We start from the raw sequence: 23,179 nt of genomic DNA, 5'->3' as shown, positions 1-23,179 counted from the left end.
AAGCACTTCATTACTATAGTCCTTCATCCTACCCAATATACATAACCAGACATTACTATATCCATAATTTAAGGCCTGACAGAATTAAGCCTAAGTATCTAGCCTAGTGTCCATTCCATTGCTATTTGTGACCTTACCCCAGTTTTAGTCACACAAAATGTTAGCTTTGCTTTTCAACTCATATACATCTGGGCAAGAAAGGGGAGGCAGCTAATTTAGCTCATATTTTAGCCTCCAAAGAACAGCTATTAAGCTCTTAAACTCAGTAATGATGAAACTCAAGTGCCAGTACATAAGCAGATTCTTATGTACTAATGTAATAATTGGGTATCTCAGTATCTTTCTAGGTCAACAGTCTTGACAATATCTGCTCAGTTGATAGTTCCACCCACGTTTCACTGCTATTTAACAGCTACTCATCAGGATCCCACAGTTCCTTTAACTGTTAGTAATCGTCTCTATGGCTCTTTGTAAGAGTCTTCCTCAAGTAATTTACATGATACCATTCCAACCAAACTGAAATCAATATAAACAAATGAGTACAAAGGAAATATCAGTATTGTTCTGATCCAACTCCTCAACAACACAGGGTAGCCATTGAAGTTCATCTAACTACTTGCTTATTGTACATTTCCTAAGAATAGCCTAGGCTGATCAGAAAGTCACAGCAGGATTAACACTGCTTTAAATGAAAATTAAGAATGACCCCAAGAGATACGCTATCTCCCTGGGGAAAAAAACAACACTCCCAAACGAAACCTCCTGTGCTGCAGTTTCTGTCTGTTCCCCCTTGTCCTGTCTCCACACACTGCTGAAAAGAGTCTGGCCTCACCACTTTGTCCCCCACACCTCAGATATTTGTAAACCTGGATCAGGTCCCCTCTCAGCCTTCTTTTCTCAAGGCTGAACAGATCCAGTTCACTTAGCCTTTCTTCATAGGGGAGATCCTCCAGGCCCTTCACCATCTTTGTGGCCCTGCGCTGGACTCTTTCCAAGAGATCCCTGTCCTTTTTGTACTGGGGAGCCCAGAACTGGACACAGTACTGCAGATGAGGCCTCACCAGGGCAGAGTAGAGGGGAAGGTTCACCTCCCTTGACCTACTGGACATTCTCTTTTTAATGCATCCCAGAATGCCATTGGCCCTCTTGGCCATGAGAGCACACCAGAATGGGCACGTGGGGAAGAACAAATATTCTTAAAACTACTGATCTCACCAACGTCCACTGCCTGATCAAACCACATCCTTGGACAGCTGGAGAAAAGACATACTGAGCCAGGTCTCCAACCTTCATTCATCCATCTCCATTAAGCCAGGAAAAAAATGTTAGTATTGCAGAATTCTCCACTCTTTATGGCAAATCTGGTTTACATCATCTAAATAGAGTCAATAGTTATTATGGAGGACTTGAGGCAGTTCCAGAAGCCTGATTGTGTCAGCAAAGCACATCAAAGGAGGAAGGAAAGAACACAGTTTTACTATGATTAAAACAACATTTAACATTTTACTGAAATAGTGTCCTATCTTTTGTAGTTTCCAATTCCTAATGTTTAGCAAAACACTGGAGAATGTGGGCATTGATCCCACTACCTCTCGCATGCTAAGCGAGCGCTCTACCATTTGAGCTAATTCCCCCCCTTTCCACCAATAATACACATGATAAAACTCTGAGCTTCAGCGTATATGGATCTGTAGATGTCAAAGGCATGTAGTTTTAATTTCTCTGCTCATGTCTGTCTCTTAATAAATGAGAACACATTCTACTTCAATTCTGCAACAAGTTTAAAACTGTAAGTTTGGAATATTTCACTTTGCCTTTTGTATCAGTTCATTTGGAAATAAGATAAAATGGAATAAATCTGTTTTCCAGGTATATATATTTTTAAAGTTTATTGCTTGGAATTCCTGGGAGGTTTTATGTTCTGACTTTTGATTCTTCTTTCCCTTTCTCCTTCCCATGAGTCAGTCTCTACTTATATATTTTATAATAAATATGAATAATTATTTAAATTCAGTCAAACATATGGTAGCATTGGAAAACAAAACACAAGCATCTAAAAAGCAACAATCCATTTCACTTCAAAAATCCCAGTTCAATTCATGAAGACACGTTTTGTCTCCCAATACAAGCAAAACAACACTGGAGAATGCGGGCATCGATCCCGCTACCTCTCGCATGCTAAGCGAGCGCTCTACCATTTGAGCTAATTCCCCCCCCCATGGCTTTAAGTCACCCTCTAATCACAGATTTCAGCGATCACAAATACAGCGTTACCTTCAGTAACTGCCCCTTTGTGCTGGGCAGTAACCTCAAGGCAGCTATTCAGAACACTCAGGACCACCTGACCTTGAGCTTGTCTATTTTTTCCTTCCTCAAAGACACCAGGCATAATTAAGGAAGCACAACACAAAATAATAAAAGACCTTAGGGCAAGTGAGGCAGCTTCTGTACCCATGAAACATGAAGGGGGAAGAGAAGATAATTCTGTTTCTCAGAATAACTAACTGATGTCTTACTAAACTAGAACTAACTACAGAGTCACAGAATGGTTTGGGTTGGAAGGGACCTTTAAGATCACCTAGTTCCAACCCCCTGCTACAGGCACGGACACCTCTCTCTAGACCAGGCTGCTCAAAGCCCCACCCAGCCTGGCCTGACTGCTTCCAGGGAGGGGGCATTCACAACCTCTCTAGGCAACCTGTTCCAGTGTCTCACCACCCTCACAGATAAAGGATTTCTTCCTAATATCTAGTCTAAATCTACCCTCTTCTAGTTCCCCTTGTCCTGTCGCAACAAAGAATACAAGCCATATCAATGGTTAAAGAACAAAGTTTATGTCAGTAATATTAAACAGTGTATTTGTGGAGTAAAACAAAATGAGTGAAATAGTTATTATGATGGGAAACCACAGAAAACATCACTGCACCCTGCAGGAAGTGTTTACATATGTTCATACTTCCAAGTATTGTAGAACACTAATAAAATATTAATGAGACCTACCACTGTGATAACAGTTATACCCACAGCAACAGCAAAACACACTTTTGCTTCACTCAACAGCAGATGCACTGTTTACACTATAAGGTATTGATACAGGGGTTGTTACAGTTATTGATTACCTGCCACTGGTTGAGAAAGTTTTCTGTCATGCTTATCACCACATTAATTCTTACACTGTGTCAGCGACATTTTTCTTCTCACCTGCATATGCATGGGTATGTAAATGAAAATATTCTCCAGACAAAAAAAAAATTCTTAGAGAACCACTGTAGAAACTAGGCAAACACATGGCAATCTTTCCAAACTGATGTGATTTGTCTTTCTTTGATGAGGGAAGCATCCTCACAGACAGTGCAATGGAGCAGCTCAAAGTTAATAAAAAACCTGCACTTGCCCTGGCAGGCCCTAAGAAGCCCATCTAGAATGCAGAAGTAAAACCTGGTAATATGAGCTTGTATCATTAGTGCCATGTATACTGAAGTGATTTGGGTTAAATTCGTGTACATGGACACAAACCCTTCACAGCTGAAACATGGAACAGAGATGAAAAAACCCTAAAAAAGTCATGTTATTTTCAGCTGTGTAGGTAAGGAAGCTTGGTCTTCTGGCTGAAAAGATAAATTAGAAAGCTTTACTGACCTTCTTATGTGGGAAGTCGGCAATCATAACAAATTTAAGATCACAGAACAATGGACTGTCAAAATGAAATACCCATTTGTAATAAATGGAAACACTACTATTGCAGAGATCTTTCCTCACCCGTATCTGACCTAGCATCAAACAGAACTGTGAACTGACCTTCATAAGCTTCAGTCATTTCAATGGCAGCAGAGTGAGAATCGCTGAGGAAAACCAGGGGGAGGTAATCTGCCATTCTTATACTGAGAGTGCACAGCAGGGATAAAGAAACCTGAAACTAAACCTTGTGAAATTCTATCCAAGAAAGATCCCAAGGGCAGATGCGCAGCAGGCTATGGCTGGGCCAAAGAGGTGTTCCTGGGGGGAAGGACTCAGACTGCTTCTGCTCCACCTCCAGTTTATTCCAGCATGGTGGATACAGTCAGTTACAAAATACAGCAAGAAAGTATAAGAACAAATCCTTATCTACTGCAGAGCACAGCCTGGGGAAACGCAGAAATGCGGAACAAAAGTTATAGGATAACACAGCAGTACTAAAGCAGCTTCAGTTCCACATCTTGGCCTGAAACTGGATTATGTTTGCTTTGAAGTGCAACTTACTTTAGTCAAGCTGTAACCAGATGATGTTTAGTTTCATAACTTATTTTCTTTTGACCAGATGCTGTCCATCTGGGAAGCTAAAGCCATTAGAGAAAATTCTCAGAACATGCATTGTTGAATTCTTTGTGTTTTATTTTACTAGTAGAACTAATTTCTCTGCATTTAAACTGCAAGCGAGAAACCCTGGATTATATAATCTCCATTGCCTTTGCTGTCTAAAGGCCTATCAGTGTGACTGTTCTGTTTGTGAACTACTCTTCTGTGTTTCAGTTCTTTAAATGTATAAACATTCCTTGATTCAACAACCAAGAGAGAGCTTTGGCAATGTACTTCCTACTGCAAAAGAAGACATGATCTAGAATTCAGTATGCATTATCTACACAAGCAGATTCTGTATTGTGTTTTACTTCCAGAGCCTCTCACAGAATGGCTTCGGTTGGGAGGGACATGAAAGATCACCTATTTCCCTATCCAACCTGGCCTGGAGCACCTCCAGGAATGGGGCACCCACAGCTTCTCCGGGCAGCCTGTGCCAGGTCCTCACCACCCTCTGAGTGAAAAATTTCCTCCCAACTTCCAAACCTACCTTCTTTTTGTTTTCTAAATAGATGATCAACAAATTTGTCAGTGACACTGCACCTGACTTACTGTATTTCTGAAAAGTTTCTAGTGACACCATACATTCAAGATACAATACCATTTTAACTAAATCATCAAAATCAATACAAAAGAAGAAGACAACTGTAGAATATAAATCAAGATGATATGACCAAAGAGAACATCATGAGGTTCAACAAACCCAAGTGTAAGGTCTTGCACTTAAGCCACAGGAATCCCCAGTATCAGTACAAGCTGGTGAATATAAGAATGGAACACAGCCCTGCCAAAAAGGATTCTGGTGTACGGGAAGCTAGACGTGAGCCAGCAATGTGCCCTCACAGCTCAGAAAGCCAACTGCGTCCTGAGGTGCATCAAAATAAGCGTAGTCAGCAGGGCAAGGGAGGTGATTCCTATCCCTCTACTCTGCGCAGGTGAGGCCTCACCTAAAGTACTGTGACCAGAAGTGGAGTCCTCAGTATAGGAGAGACACAGACCTGTTGGAGCACATCCAGAGGATCATCACACAGATGATGCAAGGGATGAAACACCTTCCCCATAAGGACAGGCTGAGAAAGCTGGAGCTGTTAAGCCTGGAGAAGAAAAGGCTCTGGGAAGACCTGAGAGCAGTCTTTCAGCATCTAAAGGAGGATCATAAGAAGGAAGCAGACAGACTCTTTAGCAGTGTCTGTTGTGACCGGACAAGGGGAAACAGATTCAAACTAAAGGAGAGGAGTTAGACTGGATATAAGGAAGAAGGTTTTGCTTTTGTTTTTTACAGTAGGGGTAGAGAGGCACTGGAACAGGTTGTCCAGAAAGGTGATGGATGACCTGTACCTGGAGACACTGAAGGCCAGGCTGGATGGGGTTCTGAGCAACATGATCCAGCTGTGGGTGGACTGGGGAGCTGGACCAGATGACCTTCAAGGGTCCCTTCTAATTCAAAGGATTCTGTGATTCCATGATATAAAGGAATACTTTACTTCCACAAGATGTGGTAAGAATTAATATTTTATCTGCTCCATTCATAGTTTACATACAACTCCTTGAAATATTAATAGAAAAGAAAGTAACCTGAAATACTGAGACTGCAGAACAAAACAAGTACCCTGGCAGAATCAGAGCAGGCACGCTGTGACTCAGCAGCAGTACATGCGCACTCCACCTCCACTGCAGTGGGGAATTAGCTCAAATGGTAGAGCGCTCGCTTAGCATGCGAGAGGTAGCGGGATCGATGCCCGCATTCTCCAGCGTTTTGGAACACCTGCTGTACCTACTATCGTGTAAGATTTTCTTCCACAAAATATACGGACGCTGTTTCATGAGGCGCGCAGACAAGGAGAAAAACTCAGTGGAGACGGCACTCTGCAAAAAAGCATTTCTTCATAAAAACCATTTCACACTTCCACTGTTCTGTCCTCTGAAACCATTAACAGTGTGCATGTGCTGCCTAAAATGGGTTTGTTTTAATCCTTACAGAACTGCTTTGGAAAAGTGCATCAAAACTCCAAAAAGCCATCAAAACTCCAAAAAGCCCTATAATGTAAGGGAGTACTTACAAAGCCAAATACCAGGAGCAACAGCTGTGCTTGCCAGCATGTGTTTGTTTTTCCATCTTTAAAGCCCATAAACAGGGATTCATTTTTCTTGTGCAATTTTTCTTGTGCAGGCAGCAATTACAACTGTAAAGGAAAAAAAAGTACAGAAGTTTACAAACACTTCTCGCAAAGAAAAAATTAAAACTGGTAACTGAAAGAACGGCGGAGAGGTGAAAAGGAGATAAAAGCAAACTGCAAGTGGAGAATACGGGCATCGATCCCGCTACCTCTCGCATGCTAAGCGAGCGCTCTACCATTTGAGCTAATTCCCCGCCACAATAAGGGGCTCTGAGTGGTGTCCATCGGGAGTTGGCTTGCTCTCATTGATGATTCATAGGACAATACCCCCGGATTTACTGTGTCGTCTGTTCAGCCCTTTCTTCTGCTCAGCATCCATCGCAGTACCTGTAATTTCTGGACAGCAGCCCATACAACTCAAGTGCTGACAACAGATTTTAGGTACATTACAGCACAACACACCTCAATATGCGCTGCCTCAAAAGACCCGGTGCAGAAGACCTCTCCTAAACAACTGAGGACATCCCAAGTAGACCTGCAGTTGCAAGCAAATTCTCTTTTAATATAAGGAAACAACAGTGGTTTAATACATATCAGGCTCCTTTTTTCTTTTCTTTTTTTTTTTTTTTTAATCTGAAGATATTCAGAGAATATTGTTATTTTAGGAAAAGAGGAAATAGAATCTTCCAGAGAAGGCAGGAGAAGCAAAGAGGTGAAGAAGTAAAACGACAATTATCACTGACCAGAGAAAGAAGAGCTACAATTCACCACCCAGCAATGCCCTCAGTTACAGTCACTAGCACTTACCCTTTATCAAATGCTTCTGCAACATCCAAGACAACAATTTCCCCTCCACCTAGTGAGGACCAGTGCTCTAACCACACACCCCTGTACCTAGAGTCAAATACAAACTTCTCTCCAGTTATCTTGGGCTTGCTGCCTCATCCTGATCAGAGCCACTGATTTTAAGAAAATGTTATTTTCCCCTCTCAAATCTAATCAATTAAGAAACATCTGATGTTAATTTGTAGCAAATAGTTATCTTCTTATGGCTGCACTTATTTTGCAGCTACCAAAGACATTCCAGCAACTGACTGATAAAGCCCCAACAGCCAGTAGATCTGGTGGGAAAAAAAAAGCCTGCTGTTACCTCTGCTACATCCACATGACTGGTTGTTTTAGTACCAGAGTGACACCAATTCTACTTTCCACAGTAACTTGGATTTATGCCACCACTGTGGTACTACACATTTTAGAACACTATAGAAACAATATAGCTTTAAATTAGTTGGCTTGATTACTAGAACTCCCACACAGTATTTTCCTTGTTTTAGCCAGGAAGCATTCCATGACTGACAAAATGATGGTATCAAATCCCTCACAAAAAGAGCACAATTTTCCTCCAGACATCAATGAGCATTAACTATTTCAAAGCAATTAAAAACAAATGAACAATACTCTGTAACTCTTACATATTTATACTCAGCTTTTTTCTTTCTGAACAAAAATCATCAAGTCTTAGTAACACCAGTGTTGTAAAACAAACAGAAACCCCTTCCCATCTATTCTGCTTAGTGAATGGAAACCCATGAATGCTTATGAATGCACACAGTGGTTCTGTTAATTTGCATCATTCATTCAATCAATGTTACTTTAACTTTCCCTAACACCATCTGAAGGTCAGCACTCCCTGCAACACATTCCCTGTACCATTAGGCCTTAGGCTCCATAATGAGTAAGACTACAGGAAAGTAATCTGTTTACTTCTACCTTGGCCCTTTTTGCTTTTCCCCAAATGCTCCATCTGCACCTCAGAACCACGGGTGGAAGGGACCTCCAGAGACATTGAGTCCAACCCCCCCAACTAAAGCAGGTTCACTACAGTAGGTCAAGGAGTCCAGATGGTCTTGAATATCTCCAAATAAGACTCCACTTCTATTGTCTATTTCTTTTACAGACGTCATATATTTCCACCAAGCAACCTTAAGACAAGATCATTTTTATGCTCTTCTGTGCTTTTTCCAAGTCTTTTCACTGGACATTTTCACATTTAATGAGAATAATGATCTCATTTCCCTTATTTATACCTACATTCTGAAGAGTGACATTTTACCTTTCAAAGCACACCTGTACCCTGCTATCAATCACAAAAAATCTTTTCCTATTTTCTTCTTCTATTCCCTTTTGAATAGAAATTTGTTCTGAAAATTAAATAAAAGCTTTTTGCAATAGCTTCAGTTTCTCTGGCACACATTTTAACACAATTGGTTTATGCTTTAAATTTCATTTGAAAAGATCAACTGAGCACTGCGAAGAGTCCAGCACGTATTCTGTACTACTTTACCTGAGAAGATTATATCTAACAGAGAGTGACAGCATACATATTACTGGATGCATTAACCAATAGAGCAAATATTGCTCCTTTATTGAAAATAATTCTAAAAAAAATACTCTGCTTTATAAAACCCTCTATTAAACGCAAGTTGGACTTAATTTCCTTTGCTGGTACTACAACAGACAAGAGGACTAGGCTGCTCTGGAGCAAGGGGGTTGGAGCTCACCCTTTCATAAGGCTGCAAAGCAGCACAAGTAACCCTAACTTTGCTCTCATCTTTCACACAAAGTCAGTGGCCAAGAGCAGCTAGTGTCTGAGTTCAATTTAAACAGAAATTAAGCAGAAAACACTGCTTCAGCTGACGCTCTGCCTATAAATATGGTTTCTGTGTTCTCAAAGGAGAAAATGGCAGGCTAGACTTCAACTGCTTCTTACAAACTGCCATTCTGTAATATCACAAACCTATGCCTCTCAGATTCAAATAAAAAGAAGGCTGCCAGTACTCACTGCTTAATTCTTTTTGCCACATTCTCATGTGAAACACACACTTAGCAGTTGCCTCACCACACAAAAATACAACAGGATTTACTGGAAGGATGCAGCACACACTGACATTCATAGCTCCTGCTCAGTCTGCTTCCAAGTGAGATGTGCCTACAGAGTATTTCTGAACTCACAAACAGGGACTGCAGACTGCATGGCCTAATGCCTTGACCTGCTGCTCAATATGTCAGTCAGAGAGAAGAAACATATTGGGATTGCTGTATCTTGAGCTCCCTCCTGTGGATTTTACTAAGGAACAGAACTAAGTACTTCCCAGTAAACGAGAATTTCTCTGGATTAATAATGCAGTGTTAAGTACAGTAACTTCATCCTATCAAACAAAAAAGTCCCAAGGATCAGAACAAAGATTAGAGGGTGTAAAATACACAAAACACAATGCTGGTCAGCATATATTTAGCAGTTAATTTCTTAAGTCCGCATGAAAGTGCAAGAACTTATCTTCAGTCAATTTACATGCTCTTTTAAAATTAAAACAGAGAAATCAGGCCTGTCAGCAGAAGGGATGCATTCACAGATGAATCTATACATTTACAGTGTACTCAAAATGAAGGTGTAACACAAAAACATCACAACCAAACCAAAATAAGAGGCAGAAAACATTATAGTACTAAACTAAGTAACTTCTACAACCCACGTTGTCCCTCAATTCAATCCTTCCCCTTGTTCTCAGTGCTACACTGCGTGACCTTTGGCTGAGCAGCATCAGAAAGGAAAGCAAACCACAGCTATTCCATTTTTACTAATACAACACAAGACTGGCACCATAACAGGCATTGGAAACAACCCCAGAAGGGCTGAAGCCCAAAGCACAGCAGTACTACAGTGGAGCCCACTTCTCCATCCCCCTCCCCTTTGGAGAAAGACCTCAACAGAGCTCCAGGGGCTGCACCTCGTTCTCACAGCCCATCCCCTTTTAAACCAGCAAAACCCACACTCACGCTAACATCACGACCAGATGACCTAATAGCACAGAAGGACCACACACAAACACCTCCACCGGCTGTCCTTCAAGGCTGTCCTCCAGCGTGACACGATCCACCCCACAGCCTCTTCCCCCCACCCTTACACCCTTACACCCACTCCGCCCAGTGCTGGAACCTTCTGTGCCTGCTTGCCCCATCTGCTTACCTCCCAAATCCCAATTCCTTTTTTTTTTTTTTCTTCTTTTTTTTTCCTCATGTGTCATGATCAAACTGTTGGAAGGAGTGGTCGTCGGCATTGCACACGCCCTAGTTCTTGGTTTTCTCGCTAGGGCGGTAGGTGATTCTTCAAATTACAGCCTTGCCTGCGAGTGTATTTACATTTAAATGAATGAAAATGCCTTTTTCAGTATATAGACGCATAACTCGGGCCATATCCATGCATTTTCTTAGGCGTGACATCGAGGCTGGAGGCTGCAAAACGTAATTTAAACAAATGTGTATTGCTCTGTGTTTAAGGTGGATGCTGTTACCTTGCAACCACACTCCTCATAGTTGATGGCACTTGAGAGCATAGCCTTAAAATACTTGGATTTGGTGTATTTACAGGTGTAATTAATTAAAAAAATAAATTAAAAAAATAACAGGTGTATTTACCTGTTATTTTCCTTCCCATTTAACACATCTCTAAATATATTTCCCAAAACAAAATGGAGGAAAAAAAATGGAATTTTCCAAAATTTTCTTCAAGCAGAGGCTGAGGTAGTTTTCTCAAAAGCTAATGACCTTCTGTAGTCATGAGTGCTAAATACTGTTAGTCAAATTACAGGTACTTCAGCACTTCTCAAATGAAGAAAAAGCTTCAAAAAGAAACTTCAATGTCCTTAGACCTTACCTTTAATAACAGCACTTAAACAAGATCACTGCAGGCTTTGAACTGTTTACCAGTCAGTTAAGATTATAGCAGCATTTGAATTGATAGTAATCATCTCTAAACAACTTTCCATGATCAAAGATTTATCTTTTCAAGAGATAAGTAAAAGTTTTGTTTTGCTCCTTTACCTTAGAATAGCGTTTCCCAACCAGGAAGTAACTCAGGAATGCCTGGTCTAAATATGCTCTTTGTTGTCACCTCTGAAAAAGATTGACCTTCATTTACTGCGGAATAGTTATTGTTGTTTAGTTGCCTCACTCTAAATTCCCACAGATGATCAAATAAGCAGTTATTCCTAGGCCTAAATGGTGGCTGAATTTGCATTAAAAAGGTCATATGAAAAACACACGCCTTACCTCTCTAGGATTTGATACTGCAGTTGCAACTACCAGTGAAAAGCTTTCCCAGGTGAGAAATACAGATGCAGCTTGTGTAGCTTTCCTCCTAACTATCAGATACTCCACTTCTTTTACTGCAGTCTGATTTGAGCATTTTATGCAGCCAATAATGCCTTCTAAGGGCCTGCTCAAGCTTCACGTTGACAGTAGTGATTAATTATTTTAATTAAATTTCAGAAGGAAGGAGGACTTTCTGAGATACAGAAATCTATTATGCTTCCCCCCTAGTGTTTTGAGTGCAGAAAATGTGCAGAATCTTCTGTGCTTGTTGTAGCAGCTGCCATAGAAGAATTAATTATTTATAAGGCAAAGCTACCTCTTTTCTTCACGAGTGCTGGATGCATCACATGCTGGATGCTGGTTTTAATTCTAAAACATACTACAAACATTCAAAACATTACACACAAGCATTCACTAGCCCGAAGCCTGTATGTAAGTGTGGATGGACTACCACAGCTTATATTTACAAGCAGCTATAAGTCCATAACAGCCTTATTTCTGATTCCTGCTCTCACTTGCACTGTTTGTGATGTTAGAGGTTGACAACTTTTTTTTATTAAATACCATTAGTTTTAGTTCCATGTAATACTTTATTGTGGTTGTCAAATTCAGGAAATCCACTGGAAGTCAACATTAAAGCTTTTCAAGCACCAGGTTAATACTGCTGTATTGCATTAAGAGAGTGGGTTACTTTAATTACTCCTACTTTGTGTTGCCACTTGTCAAAAAATCCAGCTCCAGAAACAGCTAAGTGCATATGTATGGTAGCTCTAGGCCATCCATCATATAAATGCGGTGTACATAAACCAGTCATTCAGCATCATCAGCAGCCAGTAGGACAACATGGAAACCAGCTAGGCCAGATAGAAACCAGACAGGTGGCAATCGGACTGCCATTCACACTCTGATTTCATTTCCTCTTTGCCTGACTTAGACTTGGTGGGTGAGTGATGCCTTCTGTTCTGCTGTCATATTCTTGTGGAGTAAGAAACACATATTAACTTTGAAAAAATTTGTTGCCTGCTGTAAAGCTAATGCATCACAAGAGCAATCTTCTTTCCTGTGCAAGTGGAAGAGCATTAGTTCAAGCAACAGCATATCACCTTGTAGTGGTTATGTGCTACGTACTTTAGATGCATGTGCAACAATACATAGGGCAAGTGTGCAAATGTATGCTACCATACCAAATCAGGGAATGTTTATGAATTTTTCTCACCCTGCGGAGAAATGTAGTCTCAATACTATTGTCAAGTAGTAACCACTACTTTTTTTTCAATAAAGTTGGATATTGTTATTTTTTAATAATACATTTGGTTCCTTTTACATAGGTTCTGGCAGGATACGTGCTGAAAGATGTATCACATGATTCCAGCCATGTGTTGCAGTTGGTTGGTGGTAAGTAGGAGTGACTCAGCAAGAAACAATGGATTTCCAATCAAAAGTGTTTGTATTGCAGTCTTCAATAACTCTGCAGTATATAGCTCTAGTTCAAAAACTTTCATTTTCAGGTGGGGAATTAGCTCAAATGGTAGAGCGCTCGCTTAGCATGCGAGAGGTAGCGGGATCGATGCCCGCATTCTCCAGGGTTTGTTTTCACTATTTCTTCCTTATGAAATAAAAAGTAGTGAAAATGTTTTCTATAACGGTACACTTTGTACGAGAAAAAATAAATGTGAAGAACTTGGATTAATTGTAAAAATGAAGTTAGTATGTTGCTTTCGGTATTTTGTTTTTGCTTTTCCAAACAGTATGGCTTTTTTTGTGTATGAAGGGAAATACAGTCCTTATATGAAATAACAAAACACTGACATTTTAATACAGTGGTGAACAACACAAACAAATTACAGAAAAAAATAAATTAGGGATTTTTTAAGTACCTTGAAAACCTTGGTTGATGATTTTATTATGTAGTTGAAGACTGAATTAGTTATTAAATTTATTTATTACAGTTTAAGTAAGTTTAAGTTAATCAAAGTTGGTATTTGCCCTGTGAGGAGTACTTTTTTGTTGTTGTGTAGGCTATTTACTAGAAAGAATGAGCTACAGTGCTCCATATGTTACTTCTCTTAGCAAGAGATTATGTCATAGAAAGAGATATGTCCTTTCCTTTCGAAGCTTCACATCTGTGAAATATCATGGAAATTTTCTCTGTAAAACTGTGCTTGCACATTTCATGTCATTTTGAAATATTTTTAATTCTGATGTGATTTTCTGATCAGCTGATTCAGCTGTTTCCCTGCTTGTACTCCAAGCTTGAGGCAGAATGAGGAAACAGAGCAAAACTTTCCTGTAAATATAGACAGTTTGTGCAATCAGAATCTTGGGAGTATGCATACTGAAATGAATGAAAATAAGGAAACAAAAATTATGAACTGGGTTTCAGTTTAAGGAAGGGGAAGATACTGTGCTGCATGGATGTTCAAGAGATCCTTCTGTGGCAAGAGAAGAAAGAACTTAACCTTTGGATGAACGGAATAGAAATAGAATTTGCTTATTTTTCTTGTATTCTACACATAGTGGAGAGAAAAGATGCATCATGACTTTAAAAATGCTAAGATTGTAGTTCAAATGAGGTTCACTGGAGTGAAAAGAGTTATGTTCTTCAGGAGTTCGTTCTGAGCTCAGGTAATGATTTACATGTACATTTGCTTGGGATGAGATTTTCCAATAGTTTTCTATATGATTATTATTGTTTCTGAGTTTGCTGTGTTCCCACACTTGTGTATGTAATACCTGATGCTTCCTCTGCTTTTAAAGAGGATGAATAATGTTGCTGTTCTCAACTAATCAGACACAACTTTTGTAACACTGAAATGAGAAAACTCAGTGAGGCAGGTGCAGTCTGCAGTCACTTGTGGTGGTATCTAACTGTAAATTCTCTAGTCTAATCACTGCTCATTATATTTATGTACAGCTCCCTTTAATGGAGCTTTGGTGTCTGTTAGAGCTTGTAAAAGTACTGTGATATGGCTAGAAGTAGTCTAGGTGGTGTTCGATGTCTTTACTTTTTAAATACATTGCCTTTTCAAGAATGGACTAGACAGGGAATGGTAAGGGTCCTAGCTCCCAAAAGCATCACTTGTGGGAATAGCTGCAATTCTGAGTCAGTAGTTGCATTTACATATTCTATGTAAAGAAACAAGGGAATTAGGCTTTGTTTGTGTTTTTATTACCATCCATACAGATTTCTGTCCTCTATAGTATCTCAGTTAAAGAAGTTCATTATTAATTCAGTTAAAAATAATGTTTGTCATAGAATTGCTATAAGATATAGTTATCATGTGTCTGTGCTTGCTGTAGTCTGAGAAAAGGGAAAACATTATTCTTTGTCTTCTCTCAAGACCTTGTACCAAACATTACTAAAACAGTCTTGCCAAGGGGTGGGATTGAGCCTGAGAACCATTGCTCTGACAACTCTGGAGGCTATTTTTAGAGCAAGAGAGCTGTCTATAGAAGCTGTGTACAAAAATCTGAAGTCAGTATGAATAAGTTTATTTCACAACATGATTGTAGTGCAATTAATTGTTGGAGTTGAACACCCAGGTCTAAATTTTCTTATAACATATGTTATGTGATGTTTGACTATAAGGTTTATACAAGGCTTTTGTTCTAATGATTACCATTAGCCAAGTTCTAAACACAGAATCATAGAATCATTTGAGTTGGAAAGGGATCCCCAAAGGCCATCTCTCCTCACCGCGAAGCCCCGCCCTTTCGCGCCGCCAGACCTCTCTCCCCGCCCCCTCCCCCGCCCCCTATATTGGCCCGCTTGCCTGCCTCTCGGAGCGGAAGTGACGTAGCGCGTCTAGCGGAAGTGACGTGTGTGGCGTGCAGGCCCGGCCCGGCGAGGGGGGGTTTGGACAAGATGGCTGGCTCCACAGGTCTGTGAGGGGGTTCGGCGGGCCTGGGGCTGCGGCGGCGGGGAGCAGGGTGTCGTGCTCGGGGTTTGCGGCGCCCCATGAGGGTCAGGCAGGTCTCCTTTCTCGGGGACGGGGCGAGCTGTCAGTGATGGGTGCGAGCGGAGCGGGGTGGAGGTCTCTTCCGATGGGGAGAAGAGGAAGCGACAGGACCGCCGGGCTGCGCTCGGCCCCGGGGAGGGTCCCTCCCGTCTATAGGGCTGCGACGCCGCCATGTGAGCCTGATCTAGGGTGTCAGTGGGAAGAGAAAGTATTCTAGGAATCAGTGTGGTGAGGTGGAGAAGAGAAGACTGCTAACAGTCAGGAAGGGATGGATGTGTGTGCGTGTAGAGAATGGAGGGGACATTGCCAATCCTGGTAAAAGCAAAAATAGAAGTGTTAAAGGAAAAGGGCTTGTGGCAAAGATTTGTACCACTGCATCGTTCGGTATGTACGGCTGTTGTGATATAGTGGCTTTCAAAACTGAAGGTTGTGTCTTTCTGCAAGGGGACAGAGGTCTGGCCTGTGCTGTGTATTGCAGGAAAGGTACTGCAGCTCACTGGTGACTGCGGTGTGTTGAGGATAGGGAGTGAAGCATCTTGTTCTCTTTAAGTGGGCAGCCATTGGAACTAAATGTTTTGTCATGTGGGCACGTGGAAGGGCAAAGAACTGCGAGATTTAAATTGGGAGCAGGAAAGAATTAATCCCGTATCAGTAACTAATGTAGAATCTATTGAGTGGAATGTTATGGTAGCAGGTAATAAATGAACAGACAAGAGTTATTTCTTCAAGTCATGAATGGAAAAATTTAAGAAGCATAGGTATACCATCTCAGTTTTGTTTCGTGAAGGACTTGAAAAATAAGACCTTTCTCTGCTGTAAAAAAAAAAAAAAAAAAAAAAAAAAAGCTGAGAGCCTCAAGGCCTCTTTCACTCTTTTCTCACTCCTGAGAGCTTGTAAGAGTTAAATGGGATTGACAGAGCTCAGGGCAGAGGAATAAATTGACCTCAGTGCTCAATCTAAGGTGGACATTGGCCACGTTGATTCATTTCTGTTCCCAATCTACTGACTCATCAAGGCATGGAGACTATAACAAAGCAGAAAAAAAAGTCTTATTTTGGTACCTTACTGTTGATTCTTCAAGGAGAGTGTTGTTATTTTTTTTTGATGGTAGGAGAACATTCTCTCTGTGTGGTAATGTGACTTTGGAGTTGCAGGATGCAGAGTCCAATTTGGAAAGATTACAACAAATTGGACATAGAGTAGCTCTTGCAAGTCCAAAGAGCAGTCCAAAAAAGAAATATTATTACCTGTGTTAGGCTGAGCTGGAAGAGATATATTACAGAAAGTTGAGTATTTACTCAGCTATGGATTACTGCATTTTATTTTATTAAACTGAATTAGCACACTGCCTCACGTCTAGGTTTTAAAAGATTTATTAATAGTTTTACTATGCAATAGCTTCCAAAGACTTCTGCTTGTGTCTCGGCTCTGACATGAGGTCTCCTTGTATGCACAGGAAGTGAAGTTGTTTTGGGGCATGTGCTTTTCGTGTTGCATTTTGCACATCAGTACATTCAGTCTGGGTATTGTAGACTATCTGTTACTAAAAATTTACGTATCAGAAAAGCTGTATTCTTCCTACAGTGTATTTGACTACATAAAAAACAGTACTTTCTTAAACAAAGTTCTCATGGTTTTACTGTTATAAAAGCTCTTCGTAGACTTTCTTGTGATATTTTAAAAACTTCTGTATACTTTGTGTAGTGCAACTGAATAGTGCAGTAGTTTTTGTCTCAGAAATACAGCCACACATAAAGTTACAAAAAAAAAAGTGAGGAATGTCCATAATTACACATGGGACAACATACATTGTCCCAGACAGCAAAATCATTTTAGTAAAACAAAGCAAACAACCCTTCTTTAACAACACTGCTAGGAATATTTAATCAGAGCTTCTGAAGCAAAATGATTATTGTAGTGAGGAAAATACTGTTGGCTTTTTATTTACATATGCACGGATTAGAAATAGGACTTTTTCGTTGTTGTCCATTCCCTGTTGTAGGCAGAAATTTAGATTTTTAAGATTTCACACAGATGAACTCTTAGCAGGAAGCTATGTTAAGCTCATTTATGGAGGAGAGGAGGGAGTGATTTGTTATGGACATGATATTTGCCTCTACCTGTGTGATTTTTTTCTGCTTTTGTTAGAACGTTCATCTTCATTTATTTCAGAAAAAAAAGAATGTTTTGACTGTGTGAAGTGTAGTAGTGAAATTCTAACACTGAGGAAAACCAACTAAGCTTACTAAGGTCAACTGTCTTAGCTTTATTCCAGAAATTCCTTTAATAAGATCACTAATTCTTTGAACCATCATGAGGAGAAAAAAAATTGTGTGCCTTTTAAGAACAAATAATATAATTTGATAATAGCTATTCTTTAGCGTGTGCTAAAGAAAATGTGTATGTCAGCATTGTTTAGCTGCAAAATGTCTTACTGGCTTTTAGAAATCATTTATATTAACAAACTGCATGTAAATATTTAATGTTGTAGTGGCTGACATTTCTAAGATGCATTTTGATTAATCTTGCAATATGACAGCTCCTGCTTGTAGCTGGACCTGAGTTGTTTGTGTGGGGACTACTGGGGTAAATGGGGTATTACAAATCAATTTTTTCAATTAGAACAATTTTTGTTGATACGATGTACCAATTTCTAATTTTGCTGGAGATTAATTTTATGATGTTTTGAAAATGCAGAGCACAAGATACGAGTAAACACTGTAAATTATTATTTTTTTAAACAAACTAAAGCATGCTGTTTACAGTCTCACATGTAACTCTATAAAGAAACTGGTCAGCAACATAATTCGAAGGAGTTAATTCAGGAGTTAATTTTTGCATTTCAAGATGAGATCAAGACTGCAGCATCTAAAACAGGTGGATTGCTGAAGTCTTCCATCTCCTTGTGTTTCAACTGAGGATTTAAAGTAGCTTGTGTTAGAAGTCAGTAGAAACTCCCTTTGGTTTCCTGAAATTGGTCTTAGGTTTAAAAATAAAATAAAATCAAAAATCAGCTGATCTATAGTCAGAAATTATAGGTGAGATTGATTTTTTTTTTCTTATATGTAGGCACAAGTAACCTCTTTGCAAAGTGTCCTTAATGGCTTCAAAGAAACACAGCTTGATCTTGGAGAAATGTTGTTTCTGTAAAATCCTCACTTCTCATTTCTACTCGCTTAATACTCTAATCTTTAAAGATGAATCGTCTACTTTGTGTAACTTGTGTTACCTGTGTGACAATAATTTTCTTTCTGAATTTATTTATGACTGATTCTGAGCAGAGATGACACTGTGCTCAGTGTCAGTGCCTTGTTTTCTTGAGTTTAGTGTTTACTTCTATCACTAAACTTTTGTAGCCCATAAAAGCAATTTAAGTGCATGTTAATGCAGTTGTAAGGAAGCTGATGCTGAAAATGAAGGGCTGGAAATGCTCTGACTCCCCGAGCTGTGAAGCAAGGGCTGGCAATAGCTCTACTGGTGATGGGGTGGTGTGTGTGTGTGTGTGTTTTTTTCTTTTCTTTCTAAAGCTTTTTTTTTCTCTAAAAGTCTCCCATTGAATATGATTCCTTAATGTGGGGAACTTTTATATCACTTTTCTTTAGACATCTTACAACTCTTCTCTGTTTAAGATCAAGCTGATGTCTGCCTGTTATGTGCTTAGTTGGGTAAAGGTTAGTGAACTATCATACCTTATTTGGAGACTGCTAGATATTAATAGCCCTTCAAAGGATCAATGAATGAATTTATTAATTAGTGGGATGTTGAAGTAATGTTTTGAAGACTGCCTTTTTTTCATGCGAGAAATGGTACAATTTAATCTTTGTATTTAGAAGACTTGTGTGTTAAACTTGGCCTGGCGGAGTCTCTACTTTCCTCTGACCTATTATGCTATCCATTTCCTTCCTCTTTTCTATTGGAGAAATAGTCCTCCTAGTATGTTTTACCTTTCAGGATTTAGCCTCTTTCTTTCTCTGTTATACCCCCTTTTACAGTCCTCATAAATGTTTGTTCTTGTATGTACAGTTTAGCTCTGTTAAGCAGAGAGTTCTTGAAGCTGTAAGTAATCAGAGAAAACAAAAGAAGTAGAATGTGTTTTCTGTGTGGCAGCACTCTCTGTGTGGGGCGTTTTTCCATCCTGTCCTATGCACAAGGAAGCTGGAATTGTTCTGCCTGCTTTAAAAGTCGTGGCAAGCCACAAATTAATTTGCATGTGCTTCAGCTGGTTTGAAAAGAATCTTGCTTACAAACGACTTCTGAACTATATATAGACCATCAGTGCTTTCTGACTGTGACATGTACAGGCAGGATACTCAGTTTCTTCTCAGATCTTTGCCCTTACCATATTCCTCTTTCTGTTGCTGGCATCTTACAGTTTGGTCTTTAAATGTAAAATCCAAGCATACATCTTTGTTTCACAGTGGCTATGTAGGAATATGCTCAGAGGCTAAGCACCTTCTTTAGAGCATTACAAAGCAGGCCACTGATTAAAGAATTTGAAATCCAAGGATGTTCTCAAGTTTAGTGTGGAAGCCCATTACTTAAATTATTGCCTACAATCCTAGAAAATACTAGCCTGGCTGAAGAGGCAAGGCGCACAATTTCAGGAATATCTCTCTTTCAGTATTTGGAGACAGATTGTCTATATTATAAATCTAAGGCTTCTCATATGAGAAGGCTTCTAATGTGTGGGAACAGAATTGCCAAACCTCATGAGTAATCAGTGGAGCTGAGGTACATATACACATTCATTTCTTTGTGTGTTTTGCCTTACTGAAGATTTTTCCAAAAGCAACAGAAGTACATGCTGTGAAACTGTTAAACTATTGACAGGCTCTTCCTCCTCTACTCTCTCCATCTACACTTGCATGCATTTTCCTGGACAGTAGCTTGTACTTCACCCAGACCAAAACTTTATCTCAAGTGCCAAATCACCTTCAGCTCTCCTGTCACATACGTTTTGTTGCCTTGCTGTCTCAGCATGGGTTGTGTAATGACAAGATGCTGCTAGAGAATGCTTTCATAGTTGTTTTAAGCTCTACTCAGAAGAGTTTTGCCATATGCTACTTTGCCCAAGAGAATGTTTTTCTTTGACATTTGGAAGGCACTCATGAGGTGTAATACAAACAATATTTTTAATAAATTCATTACATCGCAACAAAATCTTAGGATTGTCAAGCTGTCAGGCTGGTTCCGAATTAGACGAGCTTTCACATTACAACCTTTTCAAGTACATGGAGTACGTGTCTGAAGATCACTTGTAGTTAGCATTTTGAAACAAATGGAACCTTCAGTGGAAGCTTAAAACCTCAGAGCTCCAAATTCTTCCTTTATTTCAGAAGATTTCAGAAGAATCAGTAGCTTTAACTAGATTAGGGGAAAAAAAAAACATCAGGAAAACAGCTTCTAACACTTAGGCTCAGTAACTGCTTTAAAAAAATCACCTCCTTTCATTGCATCTGTGGCTGTTCATAACTGGGTAGCTAGGTGAATTTGAAATGTGCTTGAGTAAGTAATAATTCTTTGCAGTTCATATAAAAATAGTGTGCCTTATTGATGCCACCAGTATAGTCTAAATGTCCATTATTACTCATCTTACTTAGAACTTTTTTCAAGATAAAAAGGGTATGTATCTTCTCAGTGAAGTGACATATATTGTCATGTAAATATAAAGTAATTTGAAACCTGGTGTGTAGAAAATGTCAGACTAAAGCATGATTGTTGCAAAGTTAATATAGGAAAAGAATTTGATGACAGTTCTCACTATTGAATATATGGTGAATGATACGCTTCCTGATTCTGTCCTTAGGTGTACAACTGACAAAATAATCCTGGATCAGTTTGTTTTCCGTAGATGGAAGATCTTTGTTTTGTGCTGTGACTGCTGAGTCATGTTGGGACTTTTGTGCAGGTCCTAGAAGAAGTGTTTGCTTATCAATGACTTATAACCCGTTTTAGACAGCTTTACAGCTTTGCTAAACTAAATCCTTGCTGCTGCTCTTGTTATCTGGGTCACACATTGTATTCCTCCTATTAAAGCAGACCCTGTGAAAGTCATTTCATGGTAAGAGATTTTGGCCTCTGCTGGGTTCCTCTGGTCTGCCTTTATCTGTAACGATTTTTATGCCATCATTCCTTGAAAAGATGGCTTTAAAAGTGTGTATTTGAAATCCTTTTTCCCTTTTGCCAACATAAGCTTAGCTTTAAGATGAAAGTGTAAAAAATGGACCCTCGGTGCCATTGTAACTCCCATTTAGTCTTTTGTACCTTTATGTTGCATTATGTTTTTAATAGTGGGCTTACCTGCACTAAGCACGGGTTTTTATTTTTTAACTTCTGAGGAGTGAAATGAGAAACATTTCTTTGATAAAATCTTCATGCCTTAGACTAATCAGTTAGGAGTTAATATTGCTAGCATATTTTGAAGTGACAGGCATTGTTTCTTCTCTCGCTTTTCTAGCTTCCTATCTTAGGTTGTTTTGTACAAAATTGAAATAGCGATAAAATTCTTAATTTGATAAGCATCACAGTGTCTCATTTTTCATAATCTTACCATGTCACATACTAAAACCTATGCAAAGATAATTGAATTGTTGCGTTTCATTGAATAGTTGCCTCTAAAGAGTTAATTTTAAAATTGTAAGTGATCTGTGGTTTTCCACCCTTCTCCAAAACAAACTTTATTGTGACAATTGAGCTCCTGTAGTGGTGTGACTGTTTCATTCTGGTTACAGGTAGGGACTAGTGGCTATGCAGTGTTTGGTGCAACAAAGCTTTAAGTTTCCAGTGACATTGTTTAGCACAGAAAACTTGTATTTAGGTATCTTCCAAACTGATAATTTTATACCACTAATGTTGATGCAAATTCTTAAAATAAATGAGTTTTAAGCAATTTGTATCAGTTCCCATGTAGAACTGCAATCTAGCTGAGTGTTTTAGTGTTACAATTTTCTATTGTTGTGTTAACTTTTTTTGAGATATTTTAATCACTTAAAACCTATGGTGTGAGAGCTTCTCGAGATTTGGGGTTATTTATGCACCACAGAGTCTGTCTATGCCCAGTTTTGTAGTCTGAAAACAAATCCTCTTTATTAGAGCATTTTTATGGGCAACATTAACGGTTGCATGCTAGCAGCTGTGTTCATGGTGCTCGTACTTGTGTGAAAATGCAAGGATACCTGTAACAAACTGAACTGTTGCGGCAACTTTGCTAACGAAGTTGAGTTGTGTTAGAATTTTTTTCATGTCTGAACTGTATTCTGAGCCTGAATGTGTCCAGTCTTACCTATCTGTGTGCTCATGGTTGCTGATGTACATGTGATGTCTCTTACACTTGAACACCTTTAGGGTATGGTTGCTACATAAAAGATCAGGACAATTGAGTTAATTTTGAAGTTAGACCGCAAGGAAATGGGGGATAGAGGTTTCATTGAGGAGCGAACCCTGATAAAGTGAATTGGTGCAGAATGGAAAAACTTAATGGGATTACTGAGAAATGACTTCTCACCAGATGCTGGTCAGAGGTGAAGCTGCTTTGATGAATCAGACAGCTAATGGCAGCTTTGTCTCTGTCTTTCCTGCAGCTCTTCTGAGAAAGGTGAGTAAGGAGGGGGTGGCTGG

The 23,179-nt window shown here is 39.5% G+C and overlaps 1 protein-coding gene and 5 non-coding genes across 10 annotated transcripts in view; 3 read left to right on the top strand and 3 right to left on the bottom strand.

Moving 5' to 3' along the window:
- Window positions 1–1,561: 1,561 nt before the first annotated feature.
- Window positions 1,562–1,634, bottom strand: TRNAA-AGC (transfer RNA alanine (anticodon AGC)). Its single transcript has one exon. It is a non-coding gene; the product is annotated as a tRNA-Ala (tRNA).
- A 506-nt stretch (window positions 1,635–2,140) lies between these two features.
- Window positions 2,141–2,213, bottom strand: TRNAA-AGC (transfer RNA alanine (anticodon AGC)). The gene has a single exon. It is a non-coding gene; the product is annotated as a tRNA-Ala (tRNA).
- Window positions 2,214–6,013: 3,800 nt separating this feature from the next.
- On the top strand, window positions 6,014–6,086 carry TRNAA-AGC (transfer RNA alanine (anticodon AGC)). The gene has a single exon. It is a non-coding gene; the product is annotated as a tRNA-Ala (tRNA).
- Window positions 6,087–6,633: 547 nt separating this feature from the next.
- TRNAA-AGC (transfer RNA alanine (anticodon AGC)) lies at window positions 6,634–6,706 on the bottom strand. The gene has a single exon. It is a non-coding gene; the product is annotated as a tRNA-Ala (tRNA).
- Window positions 6,707–13,113: 6,407 nt separating this feature from the next.
- TRNAA-AGC (transfer RNA alanine (anticodon AGC)) lies at window positions 13,114–13,186 on the top strand. Its single transcript has one exon. It is a non-coding gene; the product is annotated as a tRNA-Ala (tRNA).
- Window positions 13,187–15,407: 2,221 nt separating this feature from the next.
- Window positions 15,408–23,179, top strand: part of UBE2V2 (ubiquitin conjugating enzyme E2 V2) — a 29,191-nt gene continuing 21,419 nt past the window's right edge. The window contains exons 1-2 of one of the 5 annotated variants that reach the window (XM_065751753.1): window positions 15,420–15,484; window positions 16,113–16,256. In XM_065751753.1, coding sequence (XP_065607825.1) covers window positions 16,133–16,256 — 124 coding nt within the window. In that variant the 5' untranslated portion in view covers window positions 15,420–15,484; window positions 16,113–16,132. Of the gene's footprint in view, window positions 15,485–15,544; window positions 16,257–23,179 lie in introns of those variants that run through there. The other 4 variants (XM_065751754.1, XM_065751756.1, XM_065751755.1 and 1 more) reach the window with 4 other exon arrangements.

The sequence above is a fragment of the Cyrtonyx montezumae genome, unplaced genomic scaffold (genome assembly GCF_038088225.1).
Source record: "Cyrtonyx montezumae isolate F1298 unplaced genomic scaffold, pur_monq_1.0 scaffold_8, whole genome shotgun sequence".
Lineage (NCBI taxonomy): Eukaryota > Metazoa > Chordata > Aves > Galliformes > Odontophoridae > Cyrtonyx > Cyrtonyx montezumae.
The sequence above is the reverse complement of the archived record's forward strand: the minus strand, read 5'-3'. Positions and strand labels throughout refer to the sequence as shown.